At 33.7% G+C, this 25,000-nt stretch overlaps 1 protein-coding gene across 1 annotated transcript in view; it reads left to right on the top strand.

The window, feature by feature from the left end:
- LOC145266423 (uncharacterized) overlaps positions 1–25,000 on the top strand; it is a 141,584-nt gene that overhangs the window by 115,064 nt on the left and 1,520 nt on the right. The window contains exons 3-4 of the mRNA XM_080122091.1: positions 2,269–2,370; positions 23,097–23,214. Coding sequence (XP_079978217.1) covers positions 2,269–2,370; positions 23,097–23,214 — 220 coding nt within the window. The remainder of the gene's footprint in view (positions 1–2,268; positions 2,371–23,096; positions 23,215–25,000) is intronic.

The raw sequence follows: 25,000 nt of genomic DNA, 5'->3' as shown, positions 1-25,000 counted from the left end.
ACACAAGACAAAGCAGACCGTAGACCTTAATGTTTACATGAGAATTCTTTTGTTTCTAGTTAAATGTTTTAACGAAAACAGAGGTTCCATCTCTCTTAATAGATTACACGGGGGTTATATATATATGTGTGTGTGTGTGTGTGTGTGTGTGTGTGTGTGTGTGTGTGTGTGTGTGTGTGTGTGTGTGCATATGAATATATATGTATATGTATATATATGTATATATATATACACATATATATACATATAAATAAATATATATATATATATATATATACATATATATAGACTGCGTATCAAATTATTAACGAGTTTACATTTTTTAAATATTCAAGGAACGAGTGAATCAAAATCCATTAAACTTTAATTAAACTTACAATGCTATCCAGCTACTCCAGTCAGAAAATAGTATTTTAAGCTGTTGATTTCAGTGTGTCAAATTATTAACGAGGTGAAGAAAAAAAATATACCCATAACTTGTTTATTGAACTAATTTTCAAGCATTAAATGAACTATGAAAAACCCTTAGAGCATAATAACTACATAGCAATTTCTACGTTGACATAATTAGTAGGAGATATGTGATTCTTTTTATGAATGACTGGTAAAAGACGTTGGTCTACAGAATTAGTCAAATTTGTGATTTCGTCAACAGTTATTCCTCGCGATACCTCTTGGAGAGCATCCCACAACTCATCTTTGCTCTTAAATTGACGTCCACTTGCATAGAGGCGTCGCTTCATGATACTCAATTGGGTTCAAATCTAGTGAACTCGTAGACCACTCCATCTTCTGTAGCCCAGATAACCCCAGTTGTTGCAAATATTATTTGCTTTTGTTTGCTGCATGCGAGAGAGCATTATTCTGCACAAACATAATGGTATTTTTGAACGTCAACCTTTGCTTCTTCAGCCATGGTTCAAAGTGCTCCTTCAGAAAAGCTATGTAAGCATTTGACGTCATTTTTTCGCCTTCTGGGCCTCTCCATAGGCCAACTAAAGTACCTCCGATAATCCTAACCAAATCATTATCACACCACCACCTTGTTGGCACCTTAAACGCTGATGACGATGTCGTCCATCTAGAACCCATCCCTTGCTCCAGTGATCTGGGCTATCACGAGTGACACGCACTTCATCCATGAACAAAACTTTGGAAAAATCCGTTTTCATGTTGTCCTCTGCCCATTTCAATCGGTTTTGTATGTGATGTTGCTTTAATAGGGGTTTTGTCACAGGCTTAACAGACTTTGCCACTTCTTTCAGCAGGCGACATCGAGTACTTTTCGAGACATTCTTCAATCCGGCTTTGTCAAAGACTTCTCGACTTGTCTGTCCAGGGTTCTTAAATACTTCGCGTTTAATTTGGAGTAGAGAACGGCGTGAAACAACTCTAGATTTACCTTTATCAGCTCTCTTACGTACAGTTTGATGGTTCCTTCCTATCATTTTCGATATTTCGAGGGTAGTTTTACCTTTTGCTTGCTGTTGTGTAATAGTAGTCTTTTCAGAACTACTCAAACCACCTTTACGACCCATTTTATTGACGAAACAAACTGCCTTGTTAATAATTTGACACACTTCAAATACTGTGGATTCAGCAATTACGATGACAAGTTGTTTACATTGCGCAGAACAGTAGGAAAATTTCACAGTACGCGCAGCTCAGTATTGCCAACGTTTCTGAAGCTTTTGATACGAAACTACCGGTAAGTTTCTGAAACTGGTAAAAAAATATTATCTCATTAATAATTTGACACGCAGTGTATATATATATATATATATATATATATATATATATATATATATATATATATATATATATACTAGCACGGGGACCCGACGTTGCCCGGGATTGAATATTTTTATTATCATCGAAATCGGATAAATCGCTCATTATTTAATCAAATCGATTGATTGCCTGTTCTACTACATCGCAGTACAACTGCAGGATACTTCGCATACCTCCCCGCAATAACTTTGTTCACGGTACATTATAGTCTGCATTGCACTGCAGATGACCTACTGTAGAGTTTATGACTTAAGTATACATAATAGCTTGAATTAAGGTTTTAAATTCAGAAATCGAGTGTCATGGTTCTAAACAGAACATATACACTCGAGAGTCAAAACAATGAAAAGAATATTCTGTTGTCATAGCCCTAGTAATGACTCTTCATGAACTAATGCTAATACTTCGAGTAATTTAAATTTTCTTCTTTGTTTCAATGCAAATTAATATTCTCTCTTTTCCACTTGATTCAAACAGAAAGTTCATATTTGCCCCAAGATGTCGCGGGGTTGCAGCCAAAAGAGGTTACGGCATCTCTTTGCCGATCGCCAGTGCCCAATCCGCTGATGATAGCGAAAGGTAAGTCGTCTACACCTCCTTCATTTATCTCTGCCTAGATCACATGTGACTCGTTGGGTCAGTACTTGTTATATGTATTAATGAATTACATTCTTTCCATTCTGTTGCTTGATTCCTTATCTCTTTTTTCTTCTCTTTTTTACTTCTCTTTTCCTTCTCTTCCTCACGCCTATCCTTTACTGAATGATTAGTATAAAACGAAATATATATATATATATGTATATAAACAAAGAGAGAGAACCCCACCATAATGATGTGATTTACCAATTTAAATAGAGTTGCAGTGTTGACTACATTGATAGGTCGACGTTGAGATTGGATAGTAGAGTTCAATAGCACATATCTAGCAAAATTAGAAATGAGATCTATCGACCAAATGACGTTCTAAATAATACATCCGGGTCTTCTATAACGAACCATTCACTAAAACGCCTGTCATGTACAACGAACTTTAGCATTGACTAATTCTCCATTCTGAATCATGCTCACATCATTTAAAGATCTTAAAAACTATTAAAGTTGATGCAAAACGACTTTCCTTTTATAAACAGAGGAAGTGTCTCTTAGGTTAAAATGTGATTAATCTCTGAGATATTCCTCAATTATATATATATATATATATATATATATATATATATATATATATATATATAGTCATCCACATACAGTACTGTTTCGCAGCTCATCAGTGCGGCTAGACAGGCAACTACCTCAAGCCAGGATTGAAACCCGACCGTTTGTACGGCAGTTAAGGCTCCTAACCATTACGCTATTGGCGGCTGCTTGAACGAGTAGTGAGTTTAACGATGTTTTGATATCGTCCGAAATACCTCCGCTCGATTTGTTTACACAAAGACCGTCGCTTATATGCTAATGGTAATTCGTGTTTCACTTCTCAATATGCTCAACTCAAGTATGTATGCATATATATATATATATATATATATATATATATATATATATATATATATATATATATATGCATATATATATGCAACTTTGTCTGGGGGTTCGTTCCTTATAGACTCCGAAACGGCTGAACAGGTTTTCTTTAAAATTTACAGAACTTTAGTGTATAAGTCTAGGGGGGGAATCTTAAGTTTTGTCTCAGAATACTCTCGATAATTACCAATAATCGAAACCGTTATTTTAATTAGTTTCCGTAGATTCAGTTGTGAACTGGATAAGTACTTTATTTTGCTGTCTGTTTGATCATTATTATATCTAACACCATTATTTTTTAAGAGACAATGTTGATTTATAGTTCATATACTCCATTGTTGATCTGTTGTATTACGAAAGATTAATAATCTGTAAGCGTCTCACACACTAACAAGCCACAATATCGTTCTAATATAAGCGCCATTTTTAAATCGTCAGAAAACGGAATCAAGGTTTCACGACTTTCTAACCTATGTAACTCAGGAACCAATAAAGATATTTGTTTGGAGTTTGTTTTAAAATGAAGTGTAGCACTTAAGCTATCACATTATGTCATGTTCATTTCAACAAGGATGAGAGTTATGTAATGATGATTATTGAGAGAATGTTCCAATGAAATGTGTTATTATTGCCTTTAAAGACAGTAATAATATTTTTTTAAAATAAAACTACTAAATCCCAGAAAATCACGAGAAGAAGTAGTGTTATTACGTATCTGGATAGGACACACATACATAACTCACTTCCATAAACTAAAAAGTGAAGAACCTCCCAAGACTTTTTACTTGACTGCTATGATCTCACACAAAATTGTCAACCCTACTAAAATGCCCCGAACTTTAAAGAACTCTTCAAAAAAGAAAATCCTAAAACCATTCTAAATTCCCTAAAAAGAGCAAATCTTTACCATAAAATATAAATACGATCAAATAACAAATATTACTCGAATATACCTTGCGAAAATTGACTCTGAAAGTATCTAAAAATTAGAATCATATATACAGAATTAAATGACCCAAAGAAGGTCGATATGCTCGTTAAACAAACAAACAAACGTAATAATAAAGTTTAATAAAATTAAAGAAAAAAGACAAAGTTTTATTGCACTTAGATTGCTTCTTAGTAATTCTGCGCTGATGTTGGTGTCAACATGATCAATGAATTCGTTTCGAACATCCGAATCATTAGCTTCTTCATCAGATTCTTCACTGACAATCGTAGTTGCCTCTGAGGTCGACTTTTCTTCCACGAAGAGCTTTCTGTTCATATAGAACACCGCAGGGGGTAAAAAGGTGAGCTACATCAGCCAGTTTGTCTTTTGTCAGCAGAGGTGGGGTTGGGTCGTCTTCATAAACATTGGATTTTGATCATATTGTCAAATGTATTCTATATCCCCGATTCACGCTCCGTGTAGAGGGGAGTTTGTGTAACACTGTCGTATACATAACTCATTTTCCCTATATATGCCGCTTGGTACTTATAAATAACGTGCTTAGGACATAAAGAACTCAAAAAGGGTTGATATACCGTAAAAACTAAAATCCCAAATCCTCTTAATATGAATGTGTCACTCTTTTGTGCCCCCTTTTTTGTGCATCAAAATCCAGTAATCCTGCCTGGGTGTTATCATTCTCCTGGAATAAATATAAGTGTAAGTTTATCATCCTCTTGTGACGGCGTAGATCAATGGCGTACTCATATACTCACAATCTATTCAGTCCTTGTATATATTCATGCGTGCACACGAATGTCTCGAGTCAGCATGAATCGTCCAAGCTTAAATATCGCCCATATTTGCGGAGGAAATCGACTTATGAAATTGAAACCACTGGTGAGGATATTAAATAGTATCGTCCTCAACAAGGATCGAACAAATATATATTTAAATATGATATACATATATATATATATATACATATATATGTATATATTGATACACACACACACACACACATATATATATATATATATATATATATATATATGTACATATATATATATTTCTGTGGAAATATTCTTTATTAACTTATAGTTCCTTTTTATATATACCAATCCTGATTTAAGAAGTTCAATGTAATTACAGAGCATATAATGAATAAATGACAAAAGTCTATATTCCAAATTTCATGATGTTGACCATGTTACAATTTATTCCTGTAATTAACTTGGCACTTACAATTCTTGACAATATCTGTTTAATAGCACAAAGTCATTCACTTAATTATTATATCAATCGGTGAATCTATTTTGCCCTTAATTAATCAGAAAGAAATAGCAACAATCAATCCACCAAAAAGAAATAAAATGCGTTTGGACATGATTAAAAAATCCGAAGATTGGAAGAGAAGCTGCAAATACCTTATATTTTGCTTACATTACGCCATTTTGAACTTCAGATTTCGGATTTTTTAATCATGTCCAAACGCATGTTATTCCCTTTTGGTGGATTGATTGTTGCTATTTATTCTGGCGATTTATGGGCAAAATAGATTCACTGATTGATATAAAAATTAAGTGATTGGTTTTGTGCTACAAACAGATACTGTCAAGAATTGTAAATGTCAACTGAATTAAAGGAATAAATTGTAAGATGGTCAATGTAATGAAATTTGGAATATAGACCTTTGTCATTTATTCATTATACAGGGTGACCAAAAAAAACAGAGAACATTCAAGTGTTTTTCTGAGCATTTTACAGCCAACGGAGAAAAAAAGGCCAAAGACCCTAGTGTTTTGATGTGATGTTTTGAATATAATAAACTAGTTATGACCAAAATTTCATTTCATTCGGACAAAACACTAAGAAACGGAGCCTAATTAGAGTTGGGGCCCGTTTTTTTTGGGGGGGGGTCGCCCTGTATATAGATAGATAGATAGATAGATAGATAGATAGATAGATAGATAGATAGATAGATAGATAGAAGATTAGATTCCGGTGTCCATATCTTTATTCATTCTGTCACCTCACATAGACGTTGTCACTCCAGCATTTAAACGGTCTTCCTTGCTTTAACTTTTATTCTATCCTTCCTTCATATGAATTAAATAATCCACTTTCAGACCTCTGGATATGTCCAAGAAATTTCGATGGCCTTCGATTACTGGAATGACTGGTGTTAGAATAGTGATTTGCACGATTTGATTTTAGTGTATATCAACACAATATAAACTGCCGGAAGTTAATGGTTTCACGAATCAGTATTCCTTCTCCTAGATTGGTTGCTCGATGCAGGCTTAAGAGTCTTGTTTAGCCTTCCAGTTTACGAATAGCCTCTGGGGAGATGAACGGTGATTATACTTTTTTTTCCAATGGTATTAGTAAAAGTGATGCAGTAATCGATGTTGCTTCGAGAATTCCCTTCTCTTGGATTAATTTCACCATAATTTTTTCCAAGTATACGAGAGAGAGTGAAGAGTATCCAGTTCATAGTGATAATGATTGCACAACGAGCACCATTCAAATATCTATATTTTCCTCTCACTGAAATAGAATTTTCTTTGGTCTTCTACCACTTAACGGTTAAATCATTCTACCGCTTCAGAAAGTATATCCCTCCCGACGCAATCTTCTCTTTGTTTAAGAGACAAATACGCCCTAAGATCGGGTATTGTTACCACATCTGGGAAGGACTTGTCCTGAGTAACCATTACTGCATTTCCAGGATACAAAACATGCTCCGAAATCTAGTAAGCGACGACCTTTTCGCCTTCCTACTTCCTCTTTCTCACAGAAGAGACGCAGATAGTTATTCTCTACTCTACCATTAATTTTCATAACAGGTTCTTGACTGAGCTTCAATCTATATCCCTTCCGTCTGTCCAGCATTCACAACAAATACTCGTCCAGCTACAACCACTGTCAACAATTTCACTTACTCCCGATCTATGCCTTAAACTAAACGAAAATTCCTCGAACTAAGATTATCTTTCTAGAACTATCTGTATGTCTAAAACAATACCGTAAGGTTGCTTTCCAGCTGACTATAACATGATCGTTTTCAAGTCTAATGCAAACAAGTTCTTGTTGGACTGTCCTTTTAATCAATCCAATTCGACTCCATTTTCACCATTATCGATCACGGTGTTTTTTCTCATTCGCAACTCAAAACATTAATCCTTCTCCTCGAATGGCCTTCGGGCCTTGATAAGAGGTGACCCCCTAGTCCAAATAAAATACGTTTTCTTTCGTCTACCATGTTTAAGATAGCATCTCTGTCGGTCAGCCATGATGATAATAACGTTTCCGCTTTGTCAGTTTTTATTAAAATGTTCGTCAGTCGATAGCGTTTAAGGTTGAAGTAGTAATTTTTGTCGGGTTAGGGTTATACTTAAGTTTTAAATATTATTTTCGTTGATCTGTCATTATTAAGTTGGAAATATTATTTTCGTCGGTCTATCATTATTAACTTTTAAATATTACTTTCGTCGGTCTGTCATTATTAAGTTTTAAACATTATTTTCGTCGGTTTGTCTCGCTTGTGTTTGTAATAGTATTTTCTTGGCTAAACGCGCAGCTTAAAATCATCCGTGTTTATTTCATTTGCTTCTTAAATTTCTGAGTGGATTAATAACTGGAATTTCTAACAACAACTCCTCACCCTCTACCCGAATCACCATGCCACCAAATTCTGAAAAAAAATGTTTGTAATCTTTGGTGAGATCTAAAATATTTAAATATTGAAATAATCTTTTTTCAAAAAACTGTTGTCGCTTATCTATATTCATCAGTGGGGATTAACTTGCCAGGCGTTGATCTGGTTTCATCTGTGTGTTTGTTTGGTTAACTGACTCACAGCTTTCCCTTATTCTCTATCGTATCCTCCCCCATTCTCTCTCTCTCTCTCTCTCTTTCTCTCTCTCTCTCTTCATCTATCTATCAATCTCTTTATGTGTCGTTCTCCCTTTCTTTTACTCTTTCTCACACACTTCCTTTCCCTGTAACTTATATATCGCTCTACCTCAAATTATATCTCTCTTACATTTCCCAACCATTTCTCTTCCCTCGGAATCTTTCTTTCTCTTGAAATTTCTCTATACCTCATGATCTCTCTCTCTCTCTCTCTCTCTCTCTCTCTCTCTCTCTCTCTCTCTCTCTCTCTCTCTCTCTCTCTCTCTCTATCTATCTATCTATCTCTCTATCTCTCTGTTTGTTTTCCATGCTATTTCTCTCTTGTTCCCATTCTCATTCTTCTTTTACACTTTTCTCTAGTCTTCCTTACGCCATACTTCCTTATCCCTCTAACTCAAATCTCTCTCTCTCTCTCTCTCTTTCTCTCTCTCTCTCTCTCTCTCTCTCTCTCTCTCTCTCTCTCTCGCCTAAATAATCCAGGCGTTTATGTGTACCTAATTATTTTACTTGTCTTTCTCTCTTTATTTCTCTATCTCTCTCTTACTATTTTCTGTTTCGTTTTCTTACCTTTTGATACATCTTCAAACCCTGTTCTTCTCTCCCAACTTTCCCTCCATCCCGCCTCTCTCTCTCTCTCTCTCTCTCTCTCTCTCTCTATCTATCTATCTATCTATCTCTCTCTCTCTCTCTCGCTCAAATAATCCAGATGTTAATGTGCACCTAATTGTTTTACCTGTCCATATACGTATATCACACTGGTCAACATGTAACTGATACTCAGTCATTCAGATGACACCAACCGCCTTCCTCTTCCCTGTTTCCTCCTTTCTTTTTGTCCATTTTTTTATAACGGCTATTGATTCTAATCCAACGGAGAAATTTGTTGCCGTCGTAGTTAAAATGGACCCCAACGGGGGCGGTATGACACGGTCGTCATTGCACACGTAGTAGAAGAAGAAGAAGAAGAAGAAGAAGAAGAAGAAGAAGAAGAAGAAGAATGGCGACTTAGTCTATTGCGAAGTTGAGTAGGCCATATAAATTAATAACTAACAATTATGACTTATAACCATCTGTCGTGACATTGGATACGGCAACTGCAGCTTTTTATTATCTACCTCACCTTGCCGATGTTGAAAATGTTAACATTACACTTTCATCATGTCGCTAGAGGTCGGCAATCTATTTTTATAAAGAGGCAAGTTATAAATATGTCTGAGCTTCGATCGATATATATATATACATATATATATATATAGATATATTAATATATATATTAATATATATATATATTAATATATATATATTAATATATATATATATATTAATATATATATTAATATATATAAATTAATATATATTAATATATATATATATAATTATATATATATTAATACATATATATATATTAATATATATATATATTAATATATATATATATTAATATATATTAATATATAAATTAATATATATTAATATATATATATATAATTATATATATATATTAATACATATATATATATTAATATAATAAAAAATATATGTATATACTAGTATAATAAAAAAAAATGAAATAAACGAAAAAACAATATTAGTAATTAAAGAACGGGGATTAATTGATACTGTTTTTATATAAGTAAAACTTGAAAATTTCTAGCATATTAAATAATATTCTTGTTCTGATCGACTAATTCCAAAAACCAAAAACCAAGGTGGACCTCCACTCTTATTGGAGTAAAACATACATGGAGATTAATAATACATTAATTGGAATACTTATTAACAGGATATGTATTATTATTATTATTATTATTATTATTATTATTATTATTATTATTATTATTATTATTATTATTATTATTATTGTTATTAGATAAATATTTAAGAACTTAATTCCTGAATTGATATTATTTGAATAAAAGCCATATATAACCTTAGAAAATTATGGCTGGATGGAAAATGTAGATTAAATTTTTCGTAATAAAATCAGTATAACGATTAAAATATGCATTATAAACGTATAATTTGAATAGGTTAGTCTAGATTAAATTGGTTTTGTTTAATTAATAAATAAATCGTAAATGCATATTAGGAATTTCCCAAACTTAGAACTCTGCAAAAACATTAAAATATCGAACGTATTGAGTTACCTCCCTTCAATATTATAAATACAGATTAGGATTTTGGTAACTTATAATTAAACAAAACCTTTAAAATTTCGAACGTACAGAGTTACCGCCCTTTCAACATCTAAAATATCCGGTAATCGTAAATCTTAAGAGGAAGGAACGAAAGAAAATAAAGAATTAAAAATAAATGTAGATCTTTAATTTTAAATGAAAAATGGACTGCACTGAATATCAGTTAATGCTAAAAAAAATTTTCCTTATGGAATAAATTTTAAACAAAACCGCTTTTCGAAATTGCACAAGTAGGTTAGCCGATATTTTTGTAAATAAACAAAGCAGATTCCAAATACCAAACTAATATAGAATCGAAACAATATAGCGGAAGACTTAGTTGATTAGTCCGTATTAAAAAATAATTTAAATTACATAAAAAATAAAGAAATTTAATTTAAGAAATCAATGAATAGTATTAGTAAAACATATTAAGTGGCCATGGGCGATTAGTGGTAACGTTGTATGATAATTTTATTGAAAATGTTTTTTAAATAGAGATACGAAAATAGGTAAATATATAAATCGTTTTTAAAAAGTTGGAAGGATGAGATGTAGGTAAAATATTTTCTCGTGTTTTTCCTTATAAGGAAAATGGATTCCATATTGTTCATTGTTAAAGTGTTTTTTTATTCAATACGCCTGACGAAAGGCTCTCCTTGTGAAAATTTTCAAACGATATAAGGTTTGAATTTTTCCAAATTGTAACTAACGGCGAAATACACAATTTGTTGCTATCAATCTATTTCTTGGTGTCTTGATTTTGTTAAAACAACATATTAATATATATATGTGTATATACACATATATATATATTAATATATATATATATATTAATATATATATTAATATATATATTAATATATATATATATATATATAGATATATTAATATATGTATATATAGTCATCCACATATAGTACTGTTTCGCTGTATCACAACTTATCAGTGCGGCTAGAGAGGCAACTACCTCAAATCAGGATCGAAACTCGAAAGCCCATGGGACAGTCAAGGTTTGAACCATTACGCTAAATCGGCAGCTGCTGTGTGGGCAGTGAATTAACGATGTTTTTGGCATCGCCCGAATACCTAAGCTCGATTTATTTACACAAAGAGTATTGCTTAATATGCTAATGGTATATCATGTATCACTTTCCAATATGCTCAACTCAAGATAAGGAGCATTAATATATATATATATATATATATATATATATATATATATATATATATATATATACTAGTATGGGTGCCCGGCATTGCCCGGGTATTTGGAGGTATATGTTGAGCAAAAAAAAAAGGGATCAGTTTTTGTTTTAATTTGACCCCTATTATGAATCATTAAAATTTATTCTTTTGGGCTCAAGTCAAGTTATTAAGTTAGATCCATGTCCAAGGAACCTATATCTAACATTTCAAGTGTTTAGACCCAAAATTGTCGGAGGAGTTTGGTAGAGTTCTCTAAGGTCAAATCGTTGAACTTTGACTCCTTAACAGCCAAATTTCTGGCCGAAAACAGATCACATCGATTTTTCCAAATCTCAGTACCCTGTATATCAAATTTCGAGTCTGTAGACTTAAGATTGACAAAGTTATTGCACACACAAAACAGACGCACAGATACACAGACAGACAGATACACAGACACGTTCACTTTTATAGATATACTAGCATGGGTGCCCGGCGTTGCCCGAGTGTTTTGAAGTGTATGCTGAGCAAAAAATAAACAAAAAAAAGGTAAACTTTTTTTAATTTGACCCCTATTATGACCCCTTAAAACTCATTGTTTTGGGCTTAAATCAGGTTATTAAGTTAGATCCATGCCCAAGGAACCTATATCTAAAATTTCAAGTGCTTTTATCCAAAACTGTAGGAAGAGTTTGGTAGAGTTCTCAAAGGTCAAATCGTTGAACTTTGACTCCTTAATCGCAAAATTTCTGGCCGAAAACCGATTACATCGATTTTCCCAAATCTCAGTACTCTGTATATCAAATTTCGAGTGTGTAAGCTTAAAATTGACAGAGTTATTGCGTAGGGAAATGTACACACACAGACACACAGACACTTATATATATATATGTATATATATATATGTGTGTGTGTGTGTGTGTGTGTGTGTGTGTGTGTGTGTGTGTGTGTGTGTGTGTGTGTGTGTGAATTCATCTGTCATTTCTATCATCGGAGACAAGATGCAATAATGCAGGCAAGGTCTGCAGAGTTTTATAATTATAAAATTTATTATAATTTATATATTTATATATGCAGGGTGACCCAAAAAAACGGACCCCAACTCTAATTAGGCCCCGTTTCTTAGTGTTTTGTCCGAATGAAATAAAACTTTGGTCATAACTAGTTTATTATATTCAAAACATCACATCAAAATACTAGGGTCTTTGGACATTTTTTCTCCTCCGTTCAACAGCATATGTTCTAGATGGCCTCCATTTAGCTTTTTTTTTTGGGGGGGGGGGTCACTCCGTGTATATATATATATATATATATATATATATATATATATATATATATATATATATATATTATAAAACACACTATATATATATATACATGTACATATATATATATAATATATATATATATATATATATATATATATATATATATATATAGTGTGTGTGTGTTTTAGAGGCGCTAACTTTAGATTGACAACCCTATTTTCTTTAAAAGCAGATAGATTTGGCAACTATCGGTTATTTTTAGTTCAGCTTGGTTTGGCAATTCATCATGTAGTTTTAGCAGAAGAGAGCCACATGCCACACAACACCTGATACGACTAATTTATTCAGAGAAACATTTTATTAACGAATAATTACACGAAATGCTATGTAAAGTGGCCACTTCGTCTGTGCAATTTAACTCCAATTGGATTATTTTCTTAAGGATATGTGAAGTCTCTTTATAATCCAGGCGGAATAGGCCACTTGAAAGACAACATTCGATATTTTATTGCTGAAATACTGCTTAATTTAATGCGTAAAGTTTGTAAAAATTGGATCTTTATATTATGTTATATACGAGCGATTTGCGCGGGAGGTGGGGGGTCATATACCCTAAATTGTATTTAAGATATAAATGGAAAAAAATAATCAAATGAATAAATCAGATATTTGTGTAATTGATTAGAAATTATTTGAAAAAAAAAATCATTACATGACTTTGATTCAAGAAAATGTCCAAAATTCAAAGGTTAAGCTTAAGCGGTCTTAAGAAGAATTGAAGTTCATGAAAATTTGCTTAATCGGTATCTAATGACTATGGATAAAATATATGCTCTTTTAGTGTCTAATACATAGTCTTAAATTTTTACAAAAATCACAAATATCTGAATTTTCGCAACGGACTTCTAATACCTCTTCATCCTTTTCTTCCATAAAACTAAATCAAACATAATATAGTTCACATAACTCACGTTTAGGCTTAGCAGTTGTGTTCCAAAATTCGTAATGATCGGTTAATTAGTTTAGGATTGAATCCTATACTTACAAATATATAGCTCTACTTAATTTTAGATATGTATGTACGTGTGTGTGTAACTTTTTAATAATTTGATGTGAATGTGTTTTTGAGTGTGACTTTTCTCTTGTCATTTGTTCGTCTCTCATTAAGTATAAGCAACACACGTATTAATTGGGCTTTAAGAATAATGCCTGGCAGCTTTATTTAAAATTATACCTTTCTTGAACTAGATTAGTCTATTGTGTTCTTATGGCCGTATAATATGAGGAACTTGTTCAGTTAAAACGAGATGTTCGGTCTTTAAGCAATTCTACAATCGGCGAACGTATCCATCAGACCAGTCACCCACCCGTCAGCCCATAAAGGTTTACTAAGTACGCTTTCGATTCAACCTGTCTGTCCGTTTGTCCCTCTCCTGGGCGCGTGTCCTTCCTATCCCGCAACAGTTAGTCCGGTATTCCAAAGTGACAGAGTGCAATCCATGTAACAGGGAGGGTGTTATTCTCGCGTTAATTGCGGGCCAGGTCCAACCCGCCACGGGACGACGAGCGTGTTGCTGCATATTAAAACAAAAGAAGAAATGTCTTCAGCGACGCTTATTGAAAAAAATACTAAATAAATTCTTCCTCCCCCCCCCCGCTCCCTCTCAAAAAAGTACATTCGGATCTGGTGCGTGTGTAAATCTATAAAGCATTGCGCGCATACAGTCTATCCTAAAAACGTAGTAAGTTTTCAGGAAGAAAAAAGGATCACTCGTATGATTTAGATTCTTCGGACTACTAACCTCCGACCTTCTTCAGGTGTATCTTGCCGAACTCAGAAATGTTTCTGTCGAACTCGGAAATCTAGACGAAATTCCGAGCGGAACCCTTAATTACTTCTCGGGGTAGCACGCACTCGTTCCGTCAGCCATGACTGGATAGAGAGCCTAAGTAATTCGCAATTATATTTTTCAATAGATTTCAGAAACTTAAGAAAAAAGGAGACGTTGCTCTATAAAAGATGAGGACGAATATGTACACAGACACGACACCAGTAAATAGATTCTCTTCTGGGCTCCAAATCTCTGGTTCCTTCTCGCAAAACATTCACAGTAAGAACTCGTCTTCTACCACAATGAACTTTCCTTTCTACCTCAGTGTACCCAACGTCAAGAGAAATTTCTACAATCAGACCATCTTTACAAGGCCTTCCGGTCTATCGTACACTTTATCGCAGGACTATTTTTTATAAACTAACGCATCACTGCTTATCAAAGCCTAAAGAACATTCTAGGATATTATTGCTTATTGAGCTTTTCAAGTAGACGATGAGATCATGAGGAATTTTATTATTTAAGAGGATGGCTCACTAAAAAATTTGTCAACATTAGACTTGAAAATTACCCTGTTGTAGTCAGCTGATAATACATTCCACACGCGGACAATTCTCTGAAAGAAACTTTGTCATAAAACTTCTGTTTATTTTTAGTTAAACAGGGAAAGGAACTAAGATTATTTATAATGGTTGTAGCTAGACGACTTTTTATTGGGAATGTTTTACAGAAGGGGGAGAATCTTAGCTCAATTTCCGACCAAGTAGGGTCAATTCGCCGTCAGTTTCTCACTTCAGTTCAGATGGGAAGATTCCAATATTTTTCCCGATTCCGATACAATTACCGATTCCGTGCTAAATTTCTGATTCCGATTCTTAATAAATATCTAATTATTTAACTATAAGATTGTTATTTTCCCGATTTTCTGTCAAAAAACATGTTAAATATGCAGATATTTTCCTAAACGTCAAAATACATTTGTGGAGAGTGATTTATCGAATTTTAGCTTTACTGGTAATTTAAAATCAATTAATATTTATTATTTTATCATTATTACCAGCAATGGATGATTTTGCTTTAAACAAAATCAAATAAAAAAAAGACAATTAAAAGAATCGCATATATTATTTTTAATTGGAATTCATTATTGAGATGAGTATTATTTATATTAATTTATTTATTGTGGACTATTATTCTCATCTTTATTAGTTGTTGTTTCACGACATTTCGGCCAACTATTCCTTTGGATGAGTCAGGTGGTAACCGCGACGGATAGGAACTTCGAATCTCCTAACTGCATTCTCAACAATCACTGCCATCCGTAGTTGTTGTTGTCTCACCACGTTTTGGCCAAGTAAGCCTCTGGCCGGCTTTGGGTAGGATTGAAACCGCCATCTTCAGACAATAATCATCTGGAACCGTAGAGATTCAACGTCTCTATCAACTGCGCCACGCTGTTGATAAAGACGTTAAATCTCTTTTCATGACTAAATTCAAACTCCTCAATCTAATCTTCTTGACCTCTTGACCTGTCAGTTCCGTTACGTCATCATCAAAAGCTAAACAATAAATAACTCCCAATCTAAATTATTTTAACAATATCACTGGATAGATAGATAGATAGATAAATAGATAGATAAATAGATAGGTAGACAGATAGATAGACCGATAATAACTAATTTAACCTTTAACCATGTCATTATCTAGCAATACATCGATGTGTATAATCATATTAGTTTTGAGATGAAATCGCAATCGGAATTGGGAATCGTAAAAATCGGAACTTTTGGGGGTATCGAAATTGGTATCGGAATCGGAAATTTTTTTATCTATTTTCCGATGCCAAAAACGATTCTTTTAATCTGTTTTGCTTGGTTGTTAATTTTATTTAAAAACTTAATTTTCGATTACTGATAATAATGATAAAACAGAAAATATTTATTGATTTTAAACTAACATCTATAGATCACCCACCAAACACACCTAAATGGATTTTGTGCGCGTGCACGGAGTTTAACGGTAATCTGAAAAATAACTTAAAAAACAACCTGATGACTAAATATTTAGAGATTTTAAAAAGAAGAATCGGAATCAGTAATTGTATCGAAATCGGGAATTTAGAACAAAATCGATAATTTGTGCATTCATTCATTTTGCGAATTTCATACTCATCTTCATCGTTGTTGTTTCACCGCGGGTCTCGTGGCGCAATGGATAGAGGTGTTGAGTCTCTACGATTCCAGATGAGCATTTTAATCCTACCTAAGCAGTCAGGGGATTAGTTGGCTAAAACGTGGTGAGACAAAAACTATAAAAGGCAGAAATTACTAAGGATACAGTTACAACACACGGCATTCTTATCCCGTTGCGGTTAATCATCTGAAGAAGACCAAAGGATGAGTTGGCCGAAACGTGATGAAATAACACCTATGAAGATGAGGATTACAGTCTGCAAAAAGAATGAATGCAAAAATTATGGAGTCTCTTCTCAAAGGATTCCAAAATTATAAAAAAAAAAAAATTTTTTTTAGAATCGATAATTGTATCGGAATCGGAAAAAAAAATATTGGAATCGTCCCATCACTGATGCATGTATGCAAACAAATGTAGACGACGATGGCGATGAGAGTGCAATTTTACACTTTCATCCACAAATTGCGATAAGTGCAACGAATAATTGATATTAATAGCCATCCTCTTCCGACACCTGCAATGTCCGTTTTATGCTTAAAGCAACCATTTTGACATCATTGGAAAAGGTCAAGCTGTACCGAAGCAAAGAAACATAAAATATCACTCGTGTTAAAAGGAGAGAATCATGTTCTTTGAAATCATTTTTTCAAGCTTTGGATACACTAAAAAAATTATTCGTATTTGTACTAATAACATCAAAGGGCAAAAGCGAAAATCCTGGTTCAGACTTGACCGAATATATTTCTCGATAAGGTCGATTAAAAATGCGAATCAATGTTGAAAGAAATAATGAAACTTGGTAAAAAGTCAGTTATTAAGAAGTACCAATACGCAACACACTTACACAAATGCGTTCATACTATATATATATATATATATATATATATATAGAGAGATATATATATATATATATATATATATATATATATATATATATATATATATATAGAGAGAGAGAGAGAGAGAGAGAGAGAGAGAGAAAGAGGGAGAGATATAGATAGATAGATAGATAGATAGATATGGTTTTTATTATTTCAACCTCAGGGATTCTTACTTTAATCTATATATATATATATATATATATATATATATATATATATATATATATATATATGTTTTTATTATTTTAACCAACTTTTTACTTTAATCATTACAAATTGTTTCAATAGACAGGACAATAAATTATGCTGCCGATCTCATCATCAGACGATCTAAGCCAAGATAAATGAGAAGGAAAAGATCCTTTTCAATTACGTATGGGTACCACTATCAGCCGGTCACTGAAGTGTGACCGACAGACGTGTTATAGTAAATGTCTTAAAGCGGTCTCATGAAGATATGAAGATGGGCCAGTCATTAGCGTCTGTGTAGCAAGAAGAAAATCATACCTGAGATGTTGGATCTGGGTGTGGCTCCTTTCTTTTCTCAAGATGATCTCTTCGCCCTGGTGGCATTCTGGTCGGAATCTTCATTTCTTTGTCCTCAGGGCCGCCTTTCGACTTAAGACATTTATGAAGGCATTCATGGCAGACACAAGAAAGACGACATGCGACACAATTGTAATATACATAAGGTATAACTAACTATTTTATTTTACAAAATATATATTACAAAAACTTTAACAATTAAAAAAACTGGATAATCGGTTTTTCAAAGCTAACTAACCTAACTAGTATTGAGGGAGGGGGTGCTCCCCCCCCCCATTTACGGAGAGACAGAATATTCGTCTTCACTTCATGGTGGTCGTGCAGGAAAGAGACAGAAAGATAGCAAGGGAATTATGGGAAGGGATTTCTTTGTATCTCTACGCTCATGGCCAAATTACCACTCGTCCATGCTGCAGAGTGTGTTAGAAACAGTGGCACAAAGAAATAGTGCCATATGGGCATCAAAAAACCAAGAGTTGAAGTGCTCGATAGACAGGAGGGAGGGAGGAGTGAGAGAAAAGAAAAAAGGCAGGGGGAGAAATATCGATTATATTTATAGTTAGAATTGAAATTAAAAATTAAGAATAGAAGGAAAGAAATTAAAATGAATGTTTTTAAAAAAGAGGAGATTGTTTGTTAACAGGGATAAATACAGGGATAAATATACATACATAAACTCTGTCACTCGCTTTATTGCATATTAGTAAAATATCAATATTTCAATAAATATATGTCACAAAAAAAATGAAAATGGTATAATTAAATGACTGCTTTAAGGTTAGTTATTTCCTAAAATTTTATTCAAATTCATGCGATATTCACAAAGTTATGACATTTTATTCTTTATCAAGGAATTTCCACTGTCCATCGCTTTATTGCAGGTCTCTTAAAATGTTGTATTAGGCCAAAAATATCATGTCTAATCATGAAAACTTTACTTTTTGTGATATTTTCCTGTTAAAGAATAATAAACAAAAGCAGATCCTAGGTGCTAAGCCTCAAATAAATAAATTATTTATCGCCATATCCACGATTTTTTTAAATTTCTTTACACAACCTTTTGTCCACCGAAGAAGTCAATTGTTTAATCTTAAAAGGAGTTATGGTTCTGGCGACATCAACTATTTTCCTCAACAGGGCATCCTTTGAAGTAATTTGCTTTTCTCCATCATAAACACCTCTTTTCAATATTGATCAGAGATGTTCATGGGGTTAAGATCCGGAGAACACAGTGGCCAGCTCATAAGGGTTTCTCCAAAGAAGCCCATAGATTCAAGGAGGGCTGAAGTTTTCCTAGCATAATGGAATGGTGCATTGTCATGCATAAAAATCATTTGAAAGCGACGTGAAAATGGTTATCTAGCCATGATGACAACTGTTTATCCAAAAAGGCCGTGTACACATTGCTGGTGAGTTTTACTCTCTGAAACTTGGAATGGTCATACCAACTCATCTCCTATGACTCCCGCCCAAAACATGATGCCCCTACCTCCTTGTTGGCGATGAACTCTGTAAGAGTTGGAGTTCCAAACTTTGGCCCATCCATCTGGACCGTCAAGAGTAGCACAGGTCTCATTTGTAAATAGGACACGTTGGAAATCCATGTTCATGTAATTCTGTGCCAAAGCCTTTCGGTTTTCCTTATGTTGTTTGCTCAATGGACGCCTTGGAATAGTTTTGATGTTCTTTGCCATATCATTCAACACATTACATCGGGCTTGCCTGGTTCTTGGAATCGTTGGTGCTGTTTAGGTTTCGGTTGACTTCCATACGAATTTTCCGAATATCACGATGTGAAAGGTTTCTTTTTAGATTTGGTGTTGGGGTTGTTCACGAATAAAGCCAAAGTTCTTGGATCCCTTTCCAGCTCCATAGCTAAATCTTTCATTAACAATCCTTCTGCGATTCCAGCAACACGCCTTTCCTTTTCGATAACCATTAATCGAACCCTTTTGTAGCGTTTTAAAAGACCCGCAATAAAGTGATGGGCAGTATGCATGACTTGATAATACATAAAATGTCATAACTTCGTTAATGTCGCATGGATTCGAATAAAGTTTTGGGACTCTACAGAACCTACTGTTTCTTTTATAAAATGATTTTATATAAACTCTTTTTCAGTTAACGAAAAAAAAACATAAAGAAATGTACGTGCGGGGTTTGAACCTACAGACCACGTAATGAAAACAAAACACGTAAATTTTCAAGTCTTATAAAATTCTTTGTATTTAATGAAAAAACATTAAGAAATTTACGTACGGGGTTTGAACCTACAGACTACGTCATGCAACAATAAAACACGTAAATTTTCAAGTCTTATAAAATTCTTTGTATTTAATGAAAAAACATTAAGAAATTTACGTACGGGGTTTGAACCTACAGACTACGTCATGCAACAATAAAACACGTAAATTTTCAAGTCTTATAAAATTCTTTGCAGTTATTGAAAAAAAATTAAGAAATTTATGTGCGGACAAAAAAAAACACGCTATCAAGTTACCCACAGTAGAATTTTCACGGTCTGTTGTTCTATCATTGTTGCTAAGCGACGACATGGAAAAAATGGCTTTACCGATGATAGATGAATTAAAATAACGGTTTCGATTATCGATTGTCGGTAATTATCGGAGTTATTCTGAGACAAAACTTAACTAAGATTACTCCTAGACTTATATACTAAAGTTCTGTAAATTTTAAAGAAAATATGTTCAGCCGTTTCAGAGTCTATAAGGAACAAACTCACACAGAGAGAGACAAAGTTGCATTTATGTAATTGCAGAAGATAGATAGATAGATAGATAGATAGAAGGGAAATTGTTGAAGCATTGCTGACAAACAATATGTAAGTGTATAAGAAGACTGTAGCAATGTAGAATATCGGTGGATTGGCATGATTAGATGTATGAACAAAAAACAAACAAATGAACGTTCTACGGTATTTTCTTCTTTACGGCATTCTTTTGGTTTGTTTTCTTTTTGAAAAAGAGACATTATTCTCGAAATTATCAAGTACATTTACCATCTAGGTTATATTTAACAGTAAGCCCCTATTTACTGATTTATATGTGTGATTGATTGTATACGAAGATTTCATTGTTCTTTTCACATCAATTCAGTACCTCTCTACTGTGCATTGCTACATCTTTACTTCTGCACTTATATGCAACGTTCACGACTTCCAGTTGTTAGAACATTCTATGATATATATATATATATATATATATATATATATATATATATATATATATATACTGTTATGCCCGCATATGGCACTTATAAATGTTTAATTTTCCTTAATTCTCGTGTTAATTATTGTTGGCAAATGGAGTAACGTCCCAGCAAATGGAGTCAAAAGTTTATTCGTAGTAGGATTCGAATGCCTCGGTCAGCAGTAATTATCACTTCCTGCACTGATGATGTCGAAAGAATGAAACACTAGTTCCTCTCGGTTTTAAAATAATTATCAATATTTATAATTATATGTATCATATATGTATACCATACATGTATATTATATATGTGTATATACATGTGTATTTATATGTATATCATATATGTATGTACTTATGATACTAGTATATGTGTATATTTTTACTAGTCATATGTTTATAATATTATATGTATATTTTCAAATATATATGCATATACTAGTCTATGTCTACGTTTATACTATATGGAATACTAGTAAATATATATATATATAAATATATATATATATATATATATATATATATATATATATATATATATATATATAGCCAGTAGAGTTTAGTTTCCTAGAAGTACATCCAATGAAACAACATGTGTCTACCAAAATAGTGCTCAATGAGTGAACAGAGCAGGTATATTAATTTTATTTATACAAACATTAATGGCTACATATGTGCATACATGTTTCTGTAATCACTCACGTTGGGGGATTACGTCTTCAGGCCAAGAATTACATCACTTTCGACGGTAATTCTTGGCCTGAAGACGTAATCCCCCAACGTGGGTGATTACAGAAACATGTATGCACATATGTAGCCATTAATGTTTGTGTAAATAAAATTAATATAATGATATATATATATATATATATATATATATATATATATATATATATATATATATATATATATATATATATATATATACACACGGCGATTTCAGGTGATTAAATGACTTACTAAATAGTTTTCGAACGAGTGATAAAAAATATAAAAATTAAATAAAATTTTTAGAGAGAGAGATACTGTACCGTATATGTTTATGGTACTAATATATGTATATGCTTATACTAGTAACATACCTGTCCCAGGTATGTTTCTAGTGTATACAAGCAATAGATCTAGCAGAAGGTTTAAATTATAATGGGTGTTTTCTTTTTACTTTATTTGGGTCGGGGTCTTATGGCATTGTTTCAGTGGCACACTCCCTAAATAGCACAGATTTTTTTAATAGACCGCACGTTACATACTTTGTCCGCATCCGTCCGTGGTGAGAACTGACTTTAAATCCTTGGGGTTTTTTTTTTTGTTTGTTTGTTTCTTTTTTTTTTCTTTTTTTTTTTCGCTCGTTCAACATTGTTTTGTCTATTGTTTGACCTATTGCCTTCACCCGTTATAACTTCGGGTCGCTCGTCTCCGGGTACAATTCTGTTAGCAGGTTATCCTGACATGCACTAAAGGTGAACCTTATTAAAATTCACACTAGCTAACTTAATCGCTACTGACGCAGGGCCCTTAATAAGTGACATATCACTGGCTGAAGATGAATTTAGAATTCAGAACGTTATTTTTTGTTTGTTGTCTACCGACCAATGACTGAGCTTCTTTTTATCGCTTTGTGTTTCTCTCTTTTCGTTGCAGAAATTACATGAACAGAAACCGTGACAGGATTGATCGGGATCTTTTGCTGAATTATATCCTGTCGCGAATTGTGGCGAGGTCATCGCTTGACAATGACGTCAACGTTGATTCGGCAGAGGTAAATGACGTCACTCATTTTTTAATTCATTTTAGAACGGAAAATCGCTTCGTCATACTAGTTTTAAAGGGTGGGGGTATTATCTATAATATAACTCTCACCTACTTGTCTATCTGTCTGTCTGCCTGTCTGTATATGTATGTATGTATGTATGTATGTATGTATGTATGTCTAAAACTTTCGACAGAAGAAACGGATTTTCACGAGATCGGTATCATTTTGAAGGTCGACGTTTCGGACAACAATTATCGAAAAATTGACCAAAAACATTAATTCCTTAATCCTCCACTGGGCAGTTTTCTATAAGGAGGGGTCGATTTTTTGCATCGCCATTTTTACAAGTTATCCTAGAGGTTGGACTGACTTTGCCTAATTTTACGTTCCAAACTTCTCGTCGCGCCATGGAGTAGTGGTAAGACGTCAGATTTTCTTTCACTTTCTTTTCCGCCTTTTCGTCACGGGTTCGAGTCTGCCTACCTACTACCACTTTTTTTTTTTTTTTTTTGCTCAACACACACCTACAAACATCCGGGCAACGCCGGGCAACGCCGGGCAACGCCGGGCACCTAGGCTAGTCACCTATAAAACTTGTGTAGATTGGTCACTGGTCAGTATGCTTGTATTAACTGGTCCATTGAAGAGTCACGTGAATTGGCCAAAAGGTAAAACCAATCATTAATCTCTTTGGCGTCACGCGAATAAGCCTATATGAAATCAAACGCTTATGCCCTTTTTCTCCTAATCCACTCTTACAATCAACGTTGCTTCACATTTATACAATACAAACCCAAAGCAGCAGCAGCAGAGCGTTTCCCCCTTTCCTACTACATAAAAACAGTTACTACACCGAGGCTCGTAACAAAAACATGTCAAAAAGATTTGATATTATGTTTCTGAACTTTTCAGATGAGATTTCACCATTTGTACCATTTAGTTCATTCGTATTACTGTTCTCATCTTGAGTGTTATCCGCAAAAGCCCGTGACGTAACGGATAAAGTACTGAGTAAAATTCAATTTGAAGTGGCATTCTTATGGGGGTTGAAGGTTCATCCTCAGTGTAGGCGATACTAAGAATACATTTGTGAAATATTTAAGACTTTTACCCGGTCATGCCTGAATGTAGATTTTACCGTCCCAACAGTTTACAGGGTGAAGATCAAAGCGACATAAAAACGAAACACATATGCAGAACTTGCAAAAGAATTGAAAGGAATATGGAACATAGAGGAAAACAATATAATGCCAATAATTGTAGGAGCACTAGGAACAGTCCCAAACAACTTAGAAAAAAGACTGGGAGAAATCGGAATCAAGGGGAAGACTGAGACTATGCAACGGGCGGTAATGCTGAAGAAAGCTGGAATCTTAAGGAAACCCCTCGAATGCGGAAACCAATCCGCATGAACGGTAAACGCTAACCGGCCATATAAAAACTGCAACAAAGGTTAAAAAAAAATGCAACCGAGAAAACTGAAACTGCAAAGTTGTAAATTGACTACACCCATTTTCCTACCAAGAAATTGTCGTGTCAGCATCGACTGGCACTATATCAAATAGCCAAAGGATGAAAAGAGTGAGAACAAAAAGCATTAACTAGATCTTTAATTGATGGATGCAAAGGGGACTTATTGCTACTCAAATTCTAGTGAAGACCAATGGTTATTGCCAGCGATAAGCCAATGGCAAACAACTGGTGCGATAATGCAAATTTATCTGCAAAGGTTATCGAAAATAGTGGAAGATACAGGAAATATAGGGAGACTTGTTGTCATTCAGATTCCAGG

This window comes from Euprymna scolopes, chromosome 41 (assembly GCF_053919585.1).
Source record: "Euprymna scolopes isolate OS-2025 chromosome 41, ASM5391958v1, whole genome shotgun sequence".
Taxonomy (NCBI): Eukaryota; Metazoa; Mollusca; class Cephalopoda; order Sepiida; family Sepiolidae; genus Euprymna; species Euprymna scolopes.
Note: the sequence above shows the minus strand (reverse complement) of the source record. Positions and strands in the feature narration are given on the sequence as shown.